The 23,402-nt window shown below is 31.6% G+C and overlaps 1 protein-coding gene across 2 annotated transcripts; it reads right to left on the reverse strand.

The window, feature by feature from the left end:
• Nucleotides 1–2,804: 2,804 nt before the first annotated feature.
• On the reverse strand, nucleotides 2,805–9,986 carry LOC139516298 (coiled-coil domain-containing protein 9-like). Of its 2 annotated transcripts, XM_071306331.1 has the most exons (6): nucleotides 9,828–9,986; nucleotides 8,206–8,268; nucleotides 6,800–6,844; nucleotides 6,375–6,392; nucleotides 5,456–5,521; nucleotides 2,805–3,132 (listed from the first exon to the last, which is right to left on the reverse strand). In XM_071306331.1, exons 1-6 carry the CDS (start codon nucleotides 9,877–9,879, stop codon nucleotides 2,966–2,968), a joined length of 411 nt encoding a protein of 136 aa, XP_071162432.1. In that variant the 5' UTR covers nucleotides 9,880–9,986; the 3' UTR covers nucleotides 2,805–2,965. The 2 variants fall into 2 exon arrangements, with proteins under 2 accessions (XP_071162432.1, XP_071162433.1); XM_071306332.1 differs by lacking the exon at nucleotides 6,375–6,392.
• Between the last annotated feature and the right edge of the window lie 13,416 nt (nucleotides 9,987–23,402).

Raw genomic sequence — 23,402 nt, forward strand, 5'->3', positions numbered from 1 at the left:
CATTTATCCTTGTAAATTCAATGATGGGCACATATCGGGAAGAGTTCAATTTGCTCTTTTTTACTATTTGAATGGAGATTATACCGTTGCATTATCTGAGATAAATAAAATACATCCAGCTATCGTCGATGTAATTAAGAATAATAAAGTAGACTGTTATCTTAACCTCTCTTTTCCGGTTTGGCTAAAGGACAGATTTTTCCATGACGAGTTTTTAACCAGATTGGCATCAGCATTATTAACGAATTTTCCTTTTATAGTCAATGTAGTTATCATCGGCATATACATAATGATTAAGTGTATAGTAAAAATCTGCCCCAAAGAACGTCAAGATGACGTTTTTGCATTGTATTCACTTCTGAGAGAATGCGAGGACCAGCAGTGCACTCCGACGGCATGTGATTCATATCAAATGATTGCGGATAATTTATCCGATACAGTAAAGGAGATATACCATATAATTCAACTACCACTTACAGTTAAGAACGGAATGCCTTTTACCAGGAATCAGGCTGTTAAGCAGTATTGGGATGACTGGTAAAATTGAATAAATCATTTAAAATTTCCTCAAATTTGTTGTAGTAGATTTTTTCCCCTTAGGTTATTCTATCATCTTTTTGGCTAAACATTTCGAAATTTTGGGTCCTCGGTGTTCTTTTACTTCGAACTTGACTTGGCTTTATACTTTTTAAAACGTGTGTCAATGATGAATATTTTTGAGACGAAACGCCAATCTGGCGTTCACAATTTTAATCCTGTTATTTCTGATGACTTTAAGAAATCTTCTACATTAAATTGTGATAGTTCGAAATTAATGTCATGTTTGAAGCAATACAATATTCCCTATTTTAAAGGAGTAGGTCCAGTTGGGTCCCTTTTTGGCCCCAAATATAGTAGTTTTACAAAATTGTTAAAATGTAAACTTTTAATTATTAATTGGAAAGTACAATGCTTCTGCTACATAAATATGGGCTGTTTTAGACAATACAATGCACATATATCGGGTACCAACATCATAAAGTCATGCTAAATTACTACAATCTTCACAATTTAAGCATTTTAGTTAATTTTTTGACGGTTTCCGTCTTAAATGAAAGTGGCCGCATTCGTGTTTATTCTTAATACTGAAATGTAAGTTGTATTTGATGATAAAACATAACATATATATAGGTTGAGGATGAACACGGATGCGGCCACTTTCATATTTTGACAAAAACCATCTGAAAAGAGACAGTTGCCTTTTACCAGGAATCATAAATTTAAAAAAATATTTGCAAGATTTTTTATATTTAAGCTTGACTCAGAGCGTTTTTAATAACGAAATCAGTTAAAATCTTTCACATAAACTAATTGAATCAACTGAAATAGACAATTAAGTGTTTAAAAAGTGTCCAAAATCTTTCGTCAGATGAACCTGAAATTTGAGGCCAAAACCGGCCCTTACCGGACCTACTCCTTTGAAGATATCGAACTGATATTGTTTTTTTTTTTACATCCTTCATATTACAAATGTTCTGCTTGGAAAAGTACTCAAGAGAAATCAAATTTCTAGAAAAGATTCCTTTCATCAGCGATCTAAATGCAAACAAGTATGTATAAATAAACTCATCATAGATACCAGTATTAACATTTTGTATTTGCGCGAGACACGCGTTTCGTCTACAAAAGACTCATCAGTGACGCACGAATGAAAACAAAGTTTAAAAAGGCCAAATAAATTACGAAGTTGAAGAGCATTGAGGACCAAATTTCCCGAAAAGTTTTGCCAAATACAGCTGAGGTAATCTATGCCGGAGGTAGGAAACTTCTGTAAACAGTTAATTTATAAGTATGACCATATCAATGATAAGGAGTAGGTCAACACAGAAGGGCTGACTACTGGTCAAGTGATACCCTAGTGGAATAAAAATTCCACAAATTCTCATATTAATTTAAAATGAATCCATTCATACTGTTCCGCTCCTCTGAAAATTGTTCAACTTTGGACCTCAGGTTAATGTGATAAGTTGCAAATGTAAACTACATGGAAATAATTCATGGGAGTAATTAAACTTTATCAGGGCTCATTTTCCTTATACTTTGGAAAGAAAAAAATGTGTTCGGGTAAAGCACAGGCGTTTGTGCGTTTATCTTGCTCTCTTGCTTAAATGACGAGACTACCTTAACCGTATTTAGCACAATGTTTTTGAAATTTGAGTCCTCAATGCTCTTCACTTTTGTACTTGTTTGGCTTTATAACTTTTTGATCTGAGCGTCACTGATAAGTCTTATTTATATAAAACGCGCGTCTGGCGTATTAAATTAGAATCCGGGTACCTTTGATAACTATTTAACTGCTTACAAACTTAATACTGTAGCCATATCGTTCTATAATGAAAAAAAATGTTGTATATTTGACAAAACCAAAAGGATTAAATTTTGTATTTAATTCAATCTAAACATAAGGAATGATTGGGCTGTTCATACATGAAATGTCTGCATTTTAAATCAAAATATGAGATAAATTGTTTTCAAACGTGACAAAGTGCAGCACTTAAATATTATCAAACTTATTTGCACTGAATGGATGCACAGTTCATTTCAGTAAAGATAAAACCGAAGGAAAATACAGTTAAATGATAAGAATGCATCAAATCAAGGAAAATGATATTGCGTAAATGAATTGTAATACCAAAGATACAGAGTTTAACACAAAGGACAGTATTTCGAATTTCATCAGTTAACAGTTTTGACTTGGAGATTTGTACATGTACGGTATCAATACATACACCATACCTTTTGTTCAGCCGAAATAGAACCCAGAATGTTTATGTGATTCAGTTTATTACAATATGTTCTATATTTTGATATTAAACATATTAGCTGATTAAACAATAAATGTATATTTTTTTATTCTAAATGTTTTCTGAGCCATAACAATTTTATAAGCACTTTGTTGTGTATATGCCAGAAAGTGTCCACATCTTTATTTCTCTTCTTCAGACTTTTCGGCATCTTCCTCTTCTTCCTCCTCTTTCTCTTCTTCTTCTTCTTCTTTTTCTTCTTTTTCTTCTTCGTCGTCCTCTTCTTCTGGCTCCTCGCCTACTTCTTCTTCTCCTACTTCTTCTGGTTCTTCAATGCCTTTTTCATTTTCTTGATAAAAAATAATCATAAATTTAAGTCAGTATTTTATCATGTCTACAGATAAAACAGACTTTTTTAAAATAAAGTCAGGTTCCTGAAAATAAAAAACCGTGGAAAAAAAATTGATCAGAAGGGATATATCGAGTTATAAAACTTGTTTAACACCCTTCCTTAAATAGCAAAACAAATATCCAGATGCACCTTTCAAAAGTCAGGCCTATGTTAGTCTTGTATATTTTTTTTTAAATTAGTTGATGTATATGTTTTGGAGTTTAGACCTCAATCTTTACTGAAAAAGTACACTTTTCTTTTTATTAAAAAGCCAGCTAGGGGCCACCTGTGGGTGCGGGATATTCTCACTGCGATGAAGACTCATTGCTGGCCTTTGGATGCCATCTGCTCTTTTATTTGTTGAGTTGATGTCTCTTTGACATATTTCCCATTTTCAATCTCAATTTCATATGAGTAAATGAACATGAATTGAGTTACAAAGCTGCTGAAAACTACACAAACATTTAGAGGGATACACACACTAAGATACAACTTGAACAACTGCAAAAGAGGTATATGTGTATATTTTGTTCCCTTCGCTGCATATTTTTTAAATATGCATGTTGAAACAAAAACGGCTTAGATCATTACAGATTTAATATCTACAAATGAATTCTATAACAGAGGGCGAAAGACACCAGAGAGACACTGAAATCTAAAACTTAATAGTACATTATCCTCCAGATAATATATATGCGCGATACAGAAACAAGGCGTGCACGTACATTGATCGGTTGATTGGTGTGTGTTTAACATTTTGAGTTTCAGCAATATTGTGAATTTTCGTGGCGGTCAGTTTCTAAAAAGTGAAGGAAAATGGAGTGCCCGGAAAGAAACACCGTCCTCCGGTGAGTAAACTAACAATTTTAGTTAGTTTAGATTCGAGTCGAGCGCACCGTTAATATGTGAGTCTCGAAGGGAATGTTAAATTAACAAGGCAAATGATACGGATACGATGCAAAAAGATTTTAGATAACAAATAGACAAGGCAAAACGTAAATAAGTACTAACAAGAGACCTTATTTCTAAATTGATTTCAACAGATCTATTCAAAATTAAAGAAAAAAGAAACTTGTATGACCTCAATGCAGTAAAAGAGACGTAAACTCTTGTGTAATGGCAAAGTAATGGGAAACACATATAATGTCTAATTCTGTGTAACACAAAATCCTTACATGAACTTGACAAACAGCTAACGAATGTTCATTTCTTAAAATATAAACCTTAAGCCTCGGTCACACCTTACCGGATAGCACGAACGGACGACTAACGGATGAAAATAAAAGTTGTCCGTTGACAAAATTGTTATCCGTTTGGAGTCTGTTGATGTACTGAACGAATAAAACGGACGTATAATGGAGGCATAACGGACACACAACGGATATGCAACGTACGAGAAACGGAAACGTACCGGACAGAACGGATGTCGAACGTACATCCAACGGACGAGTACCGCATAAAACGGACACCTAACGGAAGCGTACCGGATACAATGGATGAACAAGATATACGGAAAAATCAAAGGCGACAATAATAATACATGTAAATCGCATAAACATTCAAAATGTTTCTGTGTAACTGGTTTTGGTTTAGTCTTCAAAATTTCGCCAAAAGGCAGTGTCTGGCCTGAATAAGAGCTGTTCGATTGTGAAGACGTGCCTATACTCTAAGATCGATTATAAATAAAAAGAATTCATGAACCTTAAGAAATCTGACAAACCAATAACTTGCATTTCTGACGCGAAATTTTCAATTGGCATTTATCCGTTCATCATCCGTTTTATCCGTTATACGTCCGGTATGAGCCCGTTTCTCGTCCATTTAACATCCGTTTTATCCGTTAAATGTCCGGTAGAAGTCCGTTGGTGAATTCATCTTCCAGACCTCCAACGGATGTATAACGGACACGTAACGGATACAAAACGGAAACGAACCGGACGAGTACCGTACAAAACGGACGACTAACGGACGTTCAACGGACATTTTATCCGTTGGACGTCCGTTCAAAGTTTTGAACATGCTCAAAGTTTTCCACCGGACAGAACGGACGTCGAAGGATAAAACGTACGCTTAACGGACATGCAACGGATATGGACGGACGTCTAACGGATAAAAACGGCGTCTAATGGACATGAACGGATTGAAAAAAGTTATCCGTTAGGCGTCCGTTCGTGCTAACTGGTAAGGTGTGACCGAGGCTTAAAGCTTATTGCCAATTCAAGACGGTTCTTATCATTGCTTTAATATCTATTTCTTAAATGTACTACTTTATAATACACACCTTCTCCTTCGCTTGCTACTTCAGGGGCTTCAGTACTAGTGGGAGGAGGAGGATGCATGTGGGCGTCTGAAATAAAAAAAATACAGAATTTGATTCTGCAATAGATCTTTCAACTACACTTATACAGGTGTACATATATCACGAAGCAATATACGTATACAGTATACTAGATGTATATATTATGGTATCCTGTTCTGTTGCAAGCAAACGGTTATGTCAAATTACTGTTCACGTCACAGTTCAGGTTCAGTTTAAAGTCCTAATTGCGGTCCGCGTTTAAGTCGTGTCGATTTCTTTTTAAGAAAAATTCGCCGGTTTGGATGGAAAAAATGTTCATAATTAATTCGGCTCGAAACAGGGGCAAAAGCTCGTTGAAGCTCTTTTAACACCTTTGTTTTAGTCTCGTTCAAATTCAGCTGATATAAAAAGACACCAAACAGTAATATTCATTATCCTGTAATTAATTGTGTACATTTCCCCTCCCCCATCCCAATTGTTGTATGTGTACCGATTAAAGTCATGGTAAAAATTTAAAAAGTTAATCTAAGGTCAAATCATTAATTTAATTTACCAAATGTTTCATATTGAAATGTTTGTGAATTTAAACAACATACCAGACAAGACGGAATCTTTGATATGTCCTCAACACAGCACAAGAGATTATATTAAAGTAATGGAAAAAGCGAATTCTTGTAGAAACGAATTGGTATGGCATATCAATCTGCTAGATACAATATATATCATATACTCAGCAGAACAAATCTATGCAATCAAAGTAACGATCGATGTTATTGCTGTTTGTTCTTTTTATGTAATTAGGAAATTCAAATACAGAGAAAATGCTCGCATATCAATGTGAGTTTTAGACGACTCTTAGTGCGCATCAGAACAATTTGTTTTATTTTTCAAAAATACATACCTTGTCCTTCGGGTGGTGCTAAAATACAAAGATATACAATTATAAACCATTCAAACGGCCTTTTGTTTGTAAATTCAATCTCATACGTAAATTCAATCTTAGAAAAGATATATACACGTATATATTAGACACGTCGATATAAAGCGTTGAAAAACTGATACATCTTCGTATAACTTGTCTAATGTTAAATCGTTAAATTTGGTAATCAAATATTGACATTTATAGTCAACAATGAAAAAGACTTTGGGAACAGAGGAAAACAAAAGTAATAAAGAATCTTTGGTGAGTTTTTATCAATCAAGAACGGTCTTGAACATTAAACGAAAAACAACTAATTCATCTGTACATTTTGGACAACGTACCCAAACATAATTAGAGCCTCAAGGTATAATTATGCAGTATTTTTTAAATGTCATGATACATACCTTCTTCCTTTCGTCCATATAGATCTTCAAAGGTATCATAGACGACTAAAATACAAAGAAATGTCACTATTTACTATTTACAGCAATTATTTGTTCATGGACCCACAAATACATGTATTGCATATACATGTTTGTTCATAAGACGATGTACATAAAGACAACAGTAGTATACCGCTGTTCAAAATTCATAACTCGATAGAGAAAAAAACAAATAAGGGTTACAAACTTAAACTGAGGGAAACGTATCAAATAAAAGAGACTTACGACACAACAGAAACACAACACCGAAATGTAACACACACAGTAACGAACTATAATGTAACAATGTCCATTTTCCTGACTTGGTACAGGGCATTTTATGAAAAAATGGTGGGTTGAACCTGGTTTTGTGGCATGCCAAACCTTCCGCTTTAATGGTAGTGTTAATTATAACATTATAATGACAACTTTACTTGACATTGTTACAATAAATAAACAGATAAATAGGAGAAAATATAGGACAGAGAAACAAACGAATAATAGCCATTAAAAGGTAACAGGTTAGCGCGATACGTCCACACAAAATAATGTTCAGATGTACCAAGTTTGAAAGCCATAACAACTACAAAGTTGAAAATCGCCGAGGACCTAAAGTTCCAAAAAGTTATGAGGCCAGGGTTATCCGCCTTGGACAAAAACATCATTATTATCAAGAAAAATACATAGTTTTGCAAACAGTTAATTTTATAAAATGAATATATAATAGATATACATGATTAAACTTAAGTGGTAACTAGCTTTAGAATAAAAACGAATACATTACAAAATCACAGCCCTGTTAGCCATAGTCAATGCAACGCCCAAGGTGACGTCACATATAAATTTTTAAAACGTGAAAATTAAGAAAGAATTTGGGTGAAATTCAAGATTAGATTTGTATGACTTATCCAACTAATATTAATAATCGTGAAAATTATGATACTAATTAATATTTAATTGTAGTAGTAATTAGATAATTATTTGTAGTATCTAGCTTTGTTGGTGTTTCTTTGATCAAACTGCAAACCAGATATATAGTGTAAATTTCGTTGATCCAAAATTAAATCTACCAAATGAACTGGATGAGTAGTTATCTCCAACACAACACACGAATACAACAGAAAAAAATACGATTTACAACTACAAACGTTAAGACATTTGACAAACAAAAAACGGTAAAAATGAAATAACCTGAAGAAAATTAAGTAGTTGACTTTATTCTCAAACTGCCATAAAATAAGATTTTAGAAAATGATTTTGCATATTGAAGTAAAATTACTGGTTACTTGATGTATTTTGAATCAACCACAAAAAATCAGTGACAGCGTATTTGAGTTTTTCACACACGTGACCTGTCAGGTGTCGTGTACACATAAAGTTTCCATTACCTTCGTGACCGCTGTTCCACGATGGTTGTTCCGGTGTAGGGACAACTGTAGGGATCGGATCTCCTGTAAAGCAATACATTTTACATTTTATAGTCTGTTGACATCAACATGATTTAATGTAATTTGTTTTCGTTATGTTTATGCCTGCACATACGAACTTATTAGACAAATGTTCTCTAATGAGGGAAAATATGTCTAATCAATAAGGTATGTACAGTAATACCTACACATGTGTACATTTTCAACTATGACTTAAAGGTAGACCTTGATTAACATGTTTTACTTAATATATGAATACAAATTTTCCATTGATATACCTACACAAATAATTGTAAAAACAGATATCAGATGTGTATAGATTTTGATCATTCAATTAATATTATGCCACATCATCCCACGGTAATAGAAAACATATTGAACCGTAAACACTCAATTTCTTTACAGAAATATACTTATGTTCATCATAAGACAATACAGGACAAAACATTAGGTATACAAAGAAAATAAACATGCATAAGGTAAAATAAGAAGTATGTGGTTTCTACTGTTCTGTTATTTGCGTGACTTCAGCAATGCAGAGTCATTGAAAGCAAATAAGATACCTTAATATAAAGATAACTAAATACTGTTTATTAATTTAATGTTTAAGGAAAACAATTGCGATGGCTTAACCCAGCAAATAGAGAAATTTGTAATATATAGAGAAAGATAGATTCTCTTTAATGCACAATCAAGGCCGCGTTAATGGATATCAAATATGTTTTACTATTTTGTTTACTTTTAAATAGTTAAAATGGTAGGCCGTTTGAGTTAAATACATATTAGATTATTGTAAGAAAATATCCACTTTTTGGTATTCGGCACTCAACAGTTGAAGGCTTGGTAAACATCACCCTTCCCAAGTATAATACAAATGAGATGATATATTTCTGGCATTGGCGCCATTGTGTATATTTAAAATACAGTTTACCATTTCAATACATTTATTTAATTTATATCTTCCCTGAAAAAAATGAAATGTTTGCGACAGTACGTTAAACAATCAATAAATCGTATGACTAAAATAATTAGTATTGCCTCCAATATTTTGATATATATGAATGTCACAAAAAAATTCTATCTTAATAGTTTTCATGGAAAAATAAAGTAATTGGAATTAACAAAGGTATGTTTAACCATGTCGTTGTAAAAGTATTAAAAGTAAATATTTCAAAACAGCTCTAATAACTACAACTAATGGAAAAGCCATGTTTAACCAAAATAATGGAAAAAACCATTTAATTTCAAGGGGCATCGTTTCTTCCTAAACAAATATTCTGATCCATATTGTTAAGAATAAAAAATATTCTGGTCAAGCAAATGACACAAAACAAACTATAAAAATGTTTCCCCAAGCCTTGTGGTATTTGTTTAAAAACAATTTGATAGATATCGTCGAAAAACTAAATAAAAGTTTTTTTTGTATTTAACTAAGAAACAAATCATACTCCTCTCCTTTTTAAATACAAATGATTGCCTCCAAAGGTATTAAAAACGAATCTCGAATTTGTAACAAACAAAAATAATTCACATAGATCTTAATAACATTAACGGTACCAATTTTTCTGCACCAGATATCTTACCTGCAGCAAACATGCAAGCAGCAAAGACACACAGTATTACGAAAACCTTCATTGTTGGTGATATTTTTCGTGCCCGTTGTGGTATATAATTTGATGACTTGAAGACAATCGTTATGCAATTGCTGCTGTAGTCTACTGTTTTTATACCACAGTGACTGTAACAGCCGTGTATTATATGTGGGTTTGCCTTCCGTTAATTTTTATCATATCATTTCGTATTGAAACGACAGACGGACACTTTGAATTGATATCTAATCAATATATGACCAGTTCAAACTGCCTACGACAACTTCTAATGAAAAATATTGCAATAATTGAAACTCAGCACTGTTGAATAGATAAACATGATAAATATTCAATTAAGCTAATTAAAAATTGTATAAAGGGAACACATGGAGCAAAACTATTGTACATAATTAAATTATATGTAAGAGAAATACATTTGCATAAAAAAAAGAAGAAGAAAACAAGGAAGTACATGTCCATGTGGTGTACTTTTTTATTTCGTGATATCTTGTTCAGCGTAAATATAAATGTTTGGTGAATTTCAATCACATTACATTTATTTATTTTAGAGGTAACTTCAAAAATAGCGCTCAGTGGACAATTTGTTTATACAGGATATCCTTTTTAAATAGTACCTTCAACCTTTATGTCAATTTTTGGAGGTCCTAGTACAAAATAAAATTTTTCTCGAAATTTTGGGAACTTAAAAAATCAGAAATCAATTTGGAAAGGTTGATAACCTATTTTCTCAATTATGTTGAAAACCAAAACAAATAGATGCTTTTAATTTAGGATTTGTATTTGGTTGAAAGATATGTCTTTATGAAAAAAAAAGTATGATAATTTCATTTTCTGTTAAGTCAACACTGGTACTCAATTTAAAACAGCATATGATGAATATCCATGTATTTCCTTTTTTCTTAAATTTTGCTGATATCATTGGATTTAACTATCAATTTTCCTTCTAGTTTCATCCACAAGTATTGAATTTGGAATAACTGTACCTTAATATATTAATCTTTTTATCTTTATTTAATCCTAGTGCTTTCTAAAAATTTGTAAGTCACATTATATTTTAATTTGTCTAAAATTTGAAAAGACTTTTCTATTGTAGATTAAAATACACTATGGATAGATTGTTTTGGGAAATTGGTTGAAGCAATCTTGTATTTGGTATAACATCTTACTCCACTTCAACTTTGTAATCAATTTGATTTTATAACTTTTGATCTGAGTCGGTCGTGACTCGTGCGTCTTTTTTTAGATGAAACAGGCGCCTAGCGTGAACAAGTGTAGGCCTGGTATCTTTGATGAGTATTTTTTAATATTGTATGATATAGAAGAGCTGACCGACGTACAGACAAAAAAGAAGAAAGAAAAGGGATTAACATAAAGCAGGACTAACTTATGGAGCTCTAATTAACAGTATTTTTTCACTATAAAATTTCAACAATGGTAAATAGAGATTAAACGAGTAACAATCTGACCTGTTAATGTTATAACTAGTATATACAAATGACATCCATTCACCAGAACTTACTTTTATTAATATAACCGTAAATAGTTCACCCTATTATCAGAGTAATTTCATAGAGATTCTAACTATTTCTTGTTAGACTAACAATTATATATCAAACATCTGGTTCATAATTGTTTTTTTAAATTGAAACAGAAGTGAGGGTATAAAAGGCTAATTTTGGACAGCTATTACTTAAAAGCATACTTCAAAATATTGCCAAACAATTTGAGAAAAAAATGCTATTGTTGCATGACGTCAGAAGCTTATTCGAAGACAGATTTGTATTCATTTTTATAAAAATGCAGCTGAAAATCAGAAAAGTATTGAAAACATTTATTGGACTTTATCAGTAGCGCAGTCAAGCGTACGTTCAGAACAAAAAAGAAATCGAAGGCAAAGTAAAGGAGAGTATGTAAAGATGTAAAGCTTGTAATATCATCTTTTCACTAAGTGATATGTAAGGACTTAATTGTATATGCGATTTGAATAGAACGAAATGTTAGTATATCTAAACAAATTATAGCTCTAAATATAATTCATTTTTCACAATATTTAACGTCTATATAGCATATGTTTCAACAATTCTTTGTCTTTAAAATATTCATTACTTAAAACATTTCAATTAAGAGTCGATCTTTTTTTTTTTTTGGCATAGAAACAAATGTTTTGTTGCATCTGTTATCTACTAGAGATATTATATTTAACAAAACACATGGACAAACATTATACTATAAATTACAAAGATACAGTATTAGATTAAAAACATATTAATAATATCCGTTTCCATTTATTGACAAACAGTTCATATTAAATGTATATAACAACAGGTTGTTTAGATAATATATACCAGACTTAACTTATCGATCAGATCGTTAATCGAACACTAATCGATCATATTTGATCAGTAATCGATTGATGACTTGAAGTCATCGATCAGTAATCGATCAAACTCTCTCGGGAGTTTGATCGATAAGTGATCGATTAGATTACTGATCGATTTAAGACCGATTACTGATGGATTAGTGATTGATTAATGACTGATTAGTGATTTTATTATTATCGAGAAAACAATGCTACTCCAGAAATAAGCCACCCCCCTTATGGAAGACATCAGTTGTGAAATAAAAGTTACATGGAAATATTTTCACCATTGCCAAAATTTTCTGGAATTCTAGAATTTAAAATCATTTCACTGCTAAGAAGATACTGGAATTTTTTTTCATGATTTTGTCAATATGTCTGGAAATTTGAGTGTAAAGGTTAGAACCAATACCTATGGAAGACATCAGTTTTTATTTTTTTTAGTCTTGAATTTATGTTTCTGTCTAAATATGCAAAAAAATCCAGGATTTTCTCAGTAATACATGTTTATACAATATACAGTCGCAACCAAGAAAAGCGTATCTAAAAGCTTAGTCCTAACATATTACTGATTAAAAACTACATTTTTGTAGGTTTACCCGTGTATATTAGTACAATAACTATAATGACGTCTTGAAAGATCTTGAAAGGCTATTGTATTTTTTTTTCTCACGCCTTTCATCGACGGACGGCGTCAAAGCAAAATTTAAAATAGCCATCCAAGATGTCATAATTATTGATATAAAAACCCTAATTTTCATATGTGTGCATGTAACGAATTTGGTTGTAGAGGGCTCTAAATACAGCACAAACTACATTTTTCAAAAGAGTGAAAAAATAGATTTTAACAACAACATTTGACTTGAATATAGTAGTATATATACTTCCATGGTTTGATAAATATTTGATGCCTTTTAAGTTAATGACCTTTGTTAACACATCAAAATAAATGTTGACCTATAATATCAGCTTCAGATATTATGATGTTATTTTAACAGAAGATGAAAATTTCAACCAAGTTAATATATATTAAAATCTGTATTTTTCCTATATAAGGATTAATCAACACAAATAAATTGTGCAATTTGATATATCCTTAACTTTATGATGAAATTTAGGGTTTGTCCTATAACATTATTAACTAATGCCAGATTTTAGGTCACATCTAAATAGCCAGAACATTTACCAATTTACAGAAAATTGATACATCATTTATTCAAACACACTTGTTTGTCTTCACAGCAGGATATTGTCTAATTACCACAATACTGTAGAAGACTGACCAGAAATGACCAGCTGTGGACTATGACTCTACTATGGATTGCAAAATACTGATAAAAATAAATAGATTGTTATCAGAGTCAGTGGAAAACTGTCTATTGACTTTTGAATTTACATACAGAAGATCCCCCCTTTTTTCTAAAATTTAAATCTAAAGTCTTAATACAAGGTAATAGTGGAGTATTTGTGGTTAGTGTTTTATTTTCACATGAAAGCATATATTACTAAAGATAAGTTAAATGAATATGAATAAGAAATTAAAGATGTTTTTAAAAAGAATTGAGTATGTGCCTGCTGAGTGTGCCTGTCACAAGTCAGGAGCCTGTAATTCAGTGATTGTCGTTTGTTTATGTGTTACATATTTGTTTTTAAATAAATAAGGCCGTTATATCCTCTTATGATTTGTAGTTGCATAGTGCATTGTTCTGGCCTTTCATTGATACGGTGTAGCAATGTTAAGAGTTTTTTCTGGAAATGTGTTGATTAAAGGGAAACTTTCAGCAGAGACCACCCCTTCTGTTCATATTTTTTTATTACTGTTTTAATTTATTGATTTTTTCATAATTTTGTAAAATTTGTTAATTTGTATTAGATTTTTTGTTTTTTTGATTTTCTAACTATTTCAACCTATTTCAATAAATGTTGAATTGAGTGTTTCCTGGTAGAATTTTGTCTTATAAGAATATCAGTTTAAATGTGAGGTTTACATGATGATGGTCATTAATTAGTTCTGCACAGTGAAATATTTGGAAGGAATTGTGACCTTCATACAAACTATTTTATAGGTCATTTCATTAATTCACCAAATGTTCTATTTCTTTTGAATCCTATGGATAGGTTTTAATGGGATATGATACACAATGTAGCACCTATTGAATAATCTGTTTTAATAAGATGCCAGTATTTCCTGAATACTTTTTGAAGTTCTTCTGCTTGAGGATGATAATATGTAATGAATGATACAAAACATCTATTTTAAACTTTTTCCTTTTTCTTAATTTTATCTTTTCTGTCATGGAATTTGATAGAATTTGTTTTACCAATTTCAGTTAATAGAATAGTCTTTCAGTAAAGAGTTTTCTTTCTGGTTTGTGTTTTTATGTAAATGAATACCTTTGCCTTTAATATAGGATTTAAATATCCAAATGGGTTGGTTTGGGTTTTTATGAATATGTTGGAATTGTTCTGTATTTTTTTTTATAGCATTTCATATCTTAAACACCAGTATTTTCATGTGTTCGTCTTTGAGGATTTCAAGGTCTAGAAATTTTATGGAATGATTATTGCATTCCTGAGTAAACTTTAGCAGGTAGTGTTGTTGAATAAATTGAGTGGTTGGATGAGCTGGTCACCATGGTCACTATTTCAAGCTCTATTACATATTTCATGATAAAATCTTAAAATTTAGATGGAGGTGAAGTTTTCAACTTAATTGCCTGTTTATTTCACAAGTGTCTGAAACTAATTAGATGTCAGAATCTTTTGATGTTTGTTAATGTTTCCAATAGTGTGGTCAAATCAATTATCTCTAAATCAATTTTCCCATGCAATCTTACCAGCCATTTATTTGCTGTTTGTGCTTTTGATCCTATTATTTTGACATTTTAACCTAATTAACATTAACAATATATAATAATGAAACATTACATTACTACAAATGTATCCTGAAAAGAAATTCTGATGTGTTTAGAAGAAATGGCAATGTATCTTTCATCTGTTAAATGCATACTCTAGGTTTATCTTCTTTTCATAAAAAAACATTTATATGCTTTTATGACAGATATACATTTTTGATAAGTAAAAATATGATATGGGAAGGGTTGGGTACATGCTGGATCCAAATTCTCATGGAAATAATGTTGTACGTCATATATAATTATATAAACGGCCGCCCGTGTAGTCCAAATAATTACGACTACTTGGAAGGCTATTTTAAATTTTGCTTTGACGCCTTCCGTCAATAAAAGGCGTAAAAGAAAAAAATACAATAGCCTTTCAAGACGTCATAGTTATTAGGACTAATATACACGGGTAAACCTACAAAAATGTAGTTTTTAATCAGTAATATGTTAGGACTAAGCTTTTAGATACGCTTCTCTTGGTTACGACTGCATATTGTATAAACATGTATTACTGAGTAAATCCTGGAATTCCAGAAAATTTTGGCAATAGTGAAAATATATCCATGGAATTTTTATTCTTCCATAAGGGGGTGGCTTATTTCTGGAATAGCATTGTTTTCTCGATAATAATAAAATCACTAATCGGTCATTAATCAATCACTAATCCATCAGTAATCGGTCTTAAATCGATCAGTAATCGGTCTTAAATCGATCAGTAATCTAATCGATCACTAATCGATCAAACTCCTGAGAGAGTTTGATCGATTACTGATCGATGACTTCAAGTCATCAATCGATTACTGATCAAATATGATCGATTAGTGTTCGATTACCGATCTGATCGATTAGTTAAGTCTGGTATATATTAGGTTTATTGAACTGAGTTGTCAAATGTTTATTGTTAGTAATGTTACAAAACAGTTAAAGAACGAGGGGCTCCCTTGCGAAGTTCATATCCTATCATTATTGTTAATTATGTTAGAAAATAGTAAAGTAACAGTAGGTTCCCGTGCGAAATCTTATTTGTTGAAGTATAATTTGAATCATATAGTTGCGGTATTTGGTACCGGTACTAATTACCCAAATTCTAAAGGTGTAATCAAAACTAAAATCACAAAATAACGAACGCTACAAAAATTCAAAACGGAAATCCTTTAACAAATGTCAAAATCAACAGGTCGAAAATAAACTCATCATAGATACCAGGACTAAATTCTATATATAAGCCAAACGCGCGTTTCGTCGACAAAGGACTCATCAGTGACGCTCGAATCCCAAAAAGTTAAAAAGGTCAAATAAAGTACGAAGTTGAAGAGCATTCCCAAAAGTTTTGCCAAATACAGCTAAGGTAATCGAATGGAACACAACTGTCATATTCTTGACTTAGTACAGGCATTTTCTTGTGTAGAAAATGGAGGATTAAATCTGTTTTTTTGGGGCTAGCTGAAACTCACACTTGTATGACAGTCTCATTAAATTCCTTCATATTGACAAACGATGTTCAAAAAAGTCATCTTCGCTTGAGAAGACAATTCAATCTAAGAATAAATCAATCAATTAGGCACAATTTCAAATTGTTTGCCAAAAGATATTTTACATTTAATGACAGACTTTTATAAATACAAATCATAGAGATCGAAATTATTATTAGAAGAAGAACAAAAACACATATACTTTACTAGTCAACAAAAGTAACGATACACAACTATGAAATCCAATTTAACATATACTATAATAATTATAGATTATCGTTGATCATCTCAACGAGATTGATTTTCTCGCTTGAGCTGGTACAGCGAAAGTGAGAAAAGCAATCGAGTTGAGATGACCAATGATAATCTGTTTATCACTATTTTACCTATGATGACGTTGTCAATTTCATGTCAATTTTGTTAGCAACGCCACGTGGCCTCCTTAGTTACTAGCGATAATTTTTCCATCTCAAGCGAGAAGCATGATATGAAAATTATCACAAAAAAAGATCAAAGGAAAAATGCACAAAATAGCGATAATACGAAATATTGATAAATTATAAAATGAAAAACAAACATTTACAAAGCAAATCCTTATGATTAAAAGAATCTGACCAAAGTGGAAAGTGAAAAAAACGTGTTATTGAACACAGGGGTTGAATTTATTTTGAGAAACTGATAATAAATGTCGACACTTAATTTTAAAGTTGAGAATTGTGTATTCAAACATCTGCAAAGGCATTCTATTTTTCTTTAGAAAAAATATGTTTCAGTTTATAGTGTTGAATTCTGATTTATTTATTTTTTGTTTAAATACCAATTTTGAATGATCAAATATTTCAAACGGAAAGAATCGCGTATTTACCATATACAATGGTGTCGATAAGAAATTAACGCTCTATAAATATTAAAACAATTGAGTAATTTTTTACCTAGGTATAGAGATTTCATTTCATTATATATGAAAAATACAGTGCCTTGTATCGTTTCTTTTGTTGAAAAGTAGATATGGTGAGGAGATAGAGATCTGACAAATTTAAAGAAAAGGTAAGATTATTAATTAGACATCTGGAGGAAAAATAAATTCAAGATCTGTCGTTAACTTTCCAAATAAATATCAACAACGAGACGATGATGAACCGTTTAGTATTCTTTGATAACACCATGATATGATATTATTGCTAATATGTTTGTCAAAATTCAAAAGTCATAATGCGATAAAGCAAAAACAAACCCGGATAACAAACTGAAACTGAGAGAAACACATCAACTATAAGAGGACAACGACGGAAAAACATCAACTTTCAACTACAACAAAAGCAAACGCCAACATACATAGAAACGGATTGTAGACATCAAATGCCATATACCTTACTTAGTACAGGACTTTTTAGAAGAAACAAAAAATGGTGGATTGAACCTAGTTTATATAAATTTAAACCGCCTGCTTAAATGGCTATGTAAAGATACCGCTAAAATGACAGCACTTACACTTAAATTACACTTCATTGCAATTATAGTTTAAAAATATCTTAAGGTTAAAATGACAAATGGATCAGACACAATTATGAAAATGTCACTAAAAAATATAAATTTATTGTTATTGTAAAGAGTCATTCGAAACAACAAATGTCATGTCACCTGTGTACTGTGTTCTATATATCGTTTGACGCTTCCTGTTTTCCCCTTTTTATAATGTATGTGGGTCTAGATATAGAGACCATAAGGGTCTTCTTTTCTGAATTCTTTTTTCTTTTGTGCCATTTTATCTATACATTTAAAGTGGAATATCTCTCATTTAGCTCGAATTTAAAAGGGGATCGAGATTTTGCACTAAAACTGTAAATATCTTTCTGTATTAAGTAGAAATTGGCTCAGATAATTTTTTCAGAGGGTAAACATCTGAGATAAATATGATCGGATAAGTAAAATATAATGTGCACATATATGTTGAATACCAGTAAAATAATAATAATAATAATAATAATAATAATAATAATAATAATAATAATAATAATAATAATAATAATAATAATAATAATAATAATAATAATAATAATAATAATAATAATAATAAAAATAATAAAAATAATAACAATGAATACTTCATTTAAGGTATCACTTCAGTCTAACAGTGATTTTTTAAGATATTTTGTTTATCACATAATTTTGAAGTAAATATTTAAAAAAAATCAGAAATACCAAAGTCATTATCACATCAAAACCGGGAGTTATTGGATAATGAACTTATGTAAATAAAAGCACATGGTAGTTAATCTAAATATATAGTCATTTAGGAGGGGCTAATATGTCAATCATCTGTTGATACCAGTGTCCAACTGTTAATCCCTGACCACAAGATAGATAGTATGGTCTTATCTCATTGTATAATGTGTATTGCAACAAAAGACATGTATATTACATGGAAGTAAACAGAGAAAAGGAAAAGATATGAAAAGGGGAAAATCTAAATGGAAAAAATCTAACCAAAATGAACAAAAGTATATGTATGGATAAGATAGTGAAAGTATCTTTGAAAGCCTCTGACAAACTTTTAAATAATGTTCTTACTATAAACAAGAAGAATATGTCCTAGAACCATCTGTTAAGATTTTAGACATTTTAACCAAATTAAAGTTTATGTGAAATTTATTGATTCCATAAAACTCAAAAGTTATGTGGAACAGTCTATTTTTAGGAAGGGTATGTCTTGATTTTTTTTCTGAACATGTCTTTTATTGCATAATTTTAATGTTCTAGGTAATTTCATAGTATATTTCTTTTAAGAATACAAATGAAAATCATTCTTTATAGTGATAAGCCTCGGTCACATCTTACCGGAAAGCACGAATGGACGCCTAACGGATGGAAATAAAAATTGTCCATTGACAAAATTGGTATCTGCTGGGAGTCCGTTGATGTACTGACCGAATTAAACGGATGTGTAATAGATGGATAGCGGACACACACCAGATATGCAACGTACGAGAAACGGACAAGTACCGGACAGAACGGATGTCGAACGTACATCCAACGGACGAGTACCGCATAAAGTGGACACATAACGGAAGCGTAAACCGGATGAACAAAATATACGGAAAAATCAAAGGCGACACTAATGATACATGTAAATCGCTTAAATATTCAAAACGTGTCTGTGTAACCGGTTTTTGGTTTGTTCTTCTTCAAACTTCCGCCAACGGGCAGTGTCTGGCCTGAAAAAGAACTGTTTGATTGTGTTGACGTGCCTATACTCTAAGATCGATTATGAATAATAAGAATTCATGAACCTTAAGAAATCTGACATACCAAGAATTGGCATTTCTGACGCGAAATTTTCAATTGCCATTTATCCGTTTCAGATCCGTTCATCATCCGTTTTATCCGTTATACGTCGGGAAGACGTCCGTTTCTTATTTGTTCAACATCCGTTTTTTCCGTTAAACGTCCGGTAGAAGTCCGTTGGTGAATTTATCTTCCAGACCTCCAACGGATGTATAACGGACACGTAACGGATACAAAACGGAAACGAAACGGACGAGTACCGTAGAAAACGGACGCCTAACGGACGCCTAACGGACGCCTAACGGACGTTCAACGGACGTTCAACGGACAATTTATCCGTTGGACGTCCGTTCAAAGTTTTGAACATGCTCAAAATCTTTCACCGGAAAGAACAGACGACGACGGATAAAACGTACGCTTAACGGACATGCAACGGATATTGACGGACGTCTAACAGATAAGAACGGACGTCTAACGGACATGAACGGATTGAAAAAAATTTGTTCGTTAGGCGTCCGTTCGAGCTATCCGGTAAGGTGTAACCGAGGCTATAATAACGATGTTAAATATTAATTATATGCAGCTGGTGATTCTTGTTATTCTCTTATCTTAGATTGTCTGGAAAACGGCAGAGTTTTGTCTATATTTAATCACTACATCACAGACGTTGGTTAAATCTGTGACGTTAAACTCCCGCCAAATGCCAAGTTAGTGATGGTCATTTTACACATAATGCGAAATTTACAGTATTAGAGCATCAAAGACGCTATGTGTTCTATTGGTTCTATTGATAAAATAATGGTGTCAGAACATTCCTGGGGTGTTCTCAGTGGGATATTTGTATTTATGTAGCATTTATAGGGGTTCTAAGGGGGAAATTCAGTTAGTAGGTCATTTCTCAGAACAATTTTTCATGATAATTGTAAGCAAAAAATTGAAATATAAACTGTATGGGTACCCCTTTTGGTTTGACTTTGATATATGTGATTAAAGGGAGTATTTAATTTATCTACTATACTGTGTCCCAGTTTTTGGATAATTTGTTTCTAAATGAATTTATAGTTGTCAAAAGATGAAAGATGAAATGAAGTTTGGCACCCAGCAGTTAAATCAATATATCTTCTTACTGGAGGCATATATCAAAAATCTGAGAAATGGTTTCGTAGTTTGTGAATGGTTGATTAAAGTGATGAAAACAAATTTTTACTACCATTTGACCTGAATGTGTCATTTTCATCCAAGTTGGAAGACCTTTTTTTTGGCAATTAATGAGCTATATTTTGAGATTTATCATACCAAAAAAAAATGTATCTACAGTTTAAAAGTAGCTTTAAAATGAGTTAAAGAATTTAAAAATCCATTGAGTAGTTTTGGAGAAATTAATCTTTAAAGACTGTTGGTTGGAGTCAGAAAAATCTGACTGTAGTGCTACCTTAAAGAAGGTAACATCAGTTAGTACAATTATACTTATTTCCCCTGATGCCCCCTGACTAATTCATTATAACAATATATTATAAATAAATTCAGCAGAGATAGTAAATATATGTATTTACATACATACAACTTTTTACGCAAAACAAATGGCAAACAACATACAGATTTGTTTCATGAACATATTTTGTTATAAATATCAGATATGCAAGACAAATATTTGGATTAAAAAAATATATAGTAGATAAATTTCATCTGATAATTACATTACACATGTTATACATATTTTGTTTGTGCAACAGTGTGCAATATATAATAGATATTTTGTATTTAGAATTTCCCTATAAAACATTTTTTTTAAATGTCACGATTGGCTTTTTAAAAAAGTAAATTTTGTTTAATATATAAATTTTAGGAAATTATCGAGATACACTATTATAAATTTTGTAAAGTTACTTCCGTTTAGGTGTGACTGAAAGGAAATAATTTGTAACATTTATTGACAAATCAATCCAACGACTTGAACAATCGGTTTAAATAGGTGTTTGATTTTTGACCTTTGACCAAAAACTAAAGTAGACAAGATCATTTCAATAGTAATTTGACAGGTGTTCCTTTTTCAGAAAACAAAAGAAAACAGTGTAATGATGTTATGTTGGGAAAAGCATTATTTCAATTTTTAAGAATATAAAAAAAATTACCTTGTTAAAATATTTATGAAATTGAGATTTACTAGAATGGAAACGTGGAAAGTGTCAAAGAGCCATAACTCCACCTCAAATAATTGGTATATTTTTTATACAAATTGTATTGACTTCTATATATGTTTGTTTTGTGTCAATGAATTGGTTTGCTGCCTCGTATACACATTTTCTGTTATACATGTATACATTTCAGAATGTCCAAACTCTTCAAAAATACATAATACAAAAGGTCAAATAAGTTTGACAGAAACTGGACGTACCTGTCAGAATTAGGAAAAGCAATATCAACAAAAACCCAGGTTGATCAAGCTTAAATTGGAACAGAATTTTTGTAGAAATCCAGACAAAGCGGAAAACCATGGTGTATGGTTTGGTGGTGTGATTTTATGCCTCACCTACGATAGTAGAGGGGCATTATCTTTTCTGGTCTATGCGTCCGTCTGTCTGTTCATCCGTTCGTCGTACCGTTCATCCGTCCGTCCGTTCCTCCGTCCGTTCGTTCCGCTTCAGGTTGAAGTTTTTGGTCAAGGTAGTTTTTAATGAAGCTGAAGTCCAATCAATTTGAAACTTAGTACACATGTTGCTTATAATATGATCTTTCTGATTTTAAAGCCAAATTAGACTTTTAACTCCAATTTCACGGTCCACTGAACATAGAAAATGAAAAAGCGAGTTTCAGGTTAAAGTTTTTGGTCAAAATAGTTTTTGAAACTTAGTACAGCATGTACAGATGTTCCCTATGGTATAATCATTCTAATTTTAAATCCAAATTACATTTTTTACCCAATTTCACGGTCCATTGAAGATGGAAAATGATAGTGCGAGTGATGCATCCGTGTACTTTTGACACATTCTTGTTTGAAAATCTTACTTGACACACAAAAAAATTAAATAGAACAATTAAAATTACGGCATATGTGAGATAACTTAAACAGGGCGAGAGTCACGAAATTTGCACTGCACATACATATAATAAAAGTTAATTTTGTTTAATAGGACATAAACGCTTTTTAAAGTCTCTCATGTGCTATTTTGGTTCTTTACTATGCAGATAGCACGCAACTCTCCAACACGGACAAATGGTCCATCCTTTACATTCTGTAACCAGTGTGTATGTATACATTCCAAAAGGCCAAACAACCAAGCCTTAACATGAATGGGTTTTACTAGCGGATGAAAGAAGTCCATATATAGACGTATTAAAAAGTGTATATCAATAAAATTTAACAGCCCCCCTTCCTTTTATATTTAGCAAAATCTATTATCAAATCGTTATGCTATAATACTACTTTATTCGCAAAGTGATGTACTATATCAAAATATTTTGCTACATTAATATGCAAAAACATTATGATTTCATAAATAATTATCACAATTGACTTAGAATCTGACCT

This window comes from Mytilus edulis, chromosome 3 (assembly GCF_963676685.1).
Source record: "Mytilus edulis chromosome 3, xbMytEdul2.2, whole genome shotgun sequence".
Classification (NCBI taxonomy): Eukaryota; Metazoa; Mollusca; class Bivalvia; order Mytilida; family Mytilidae; genus Mytilus; species Mytilus edulis.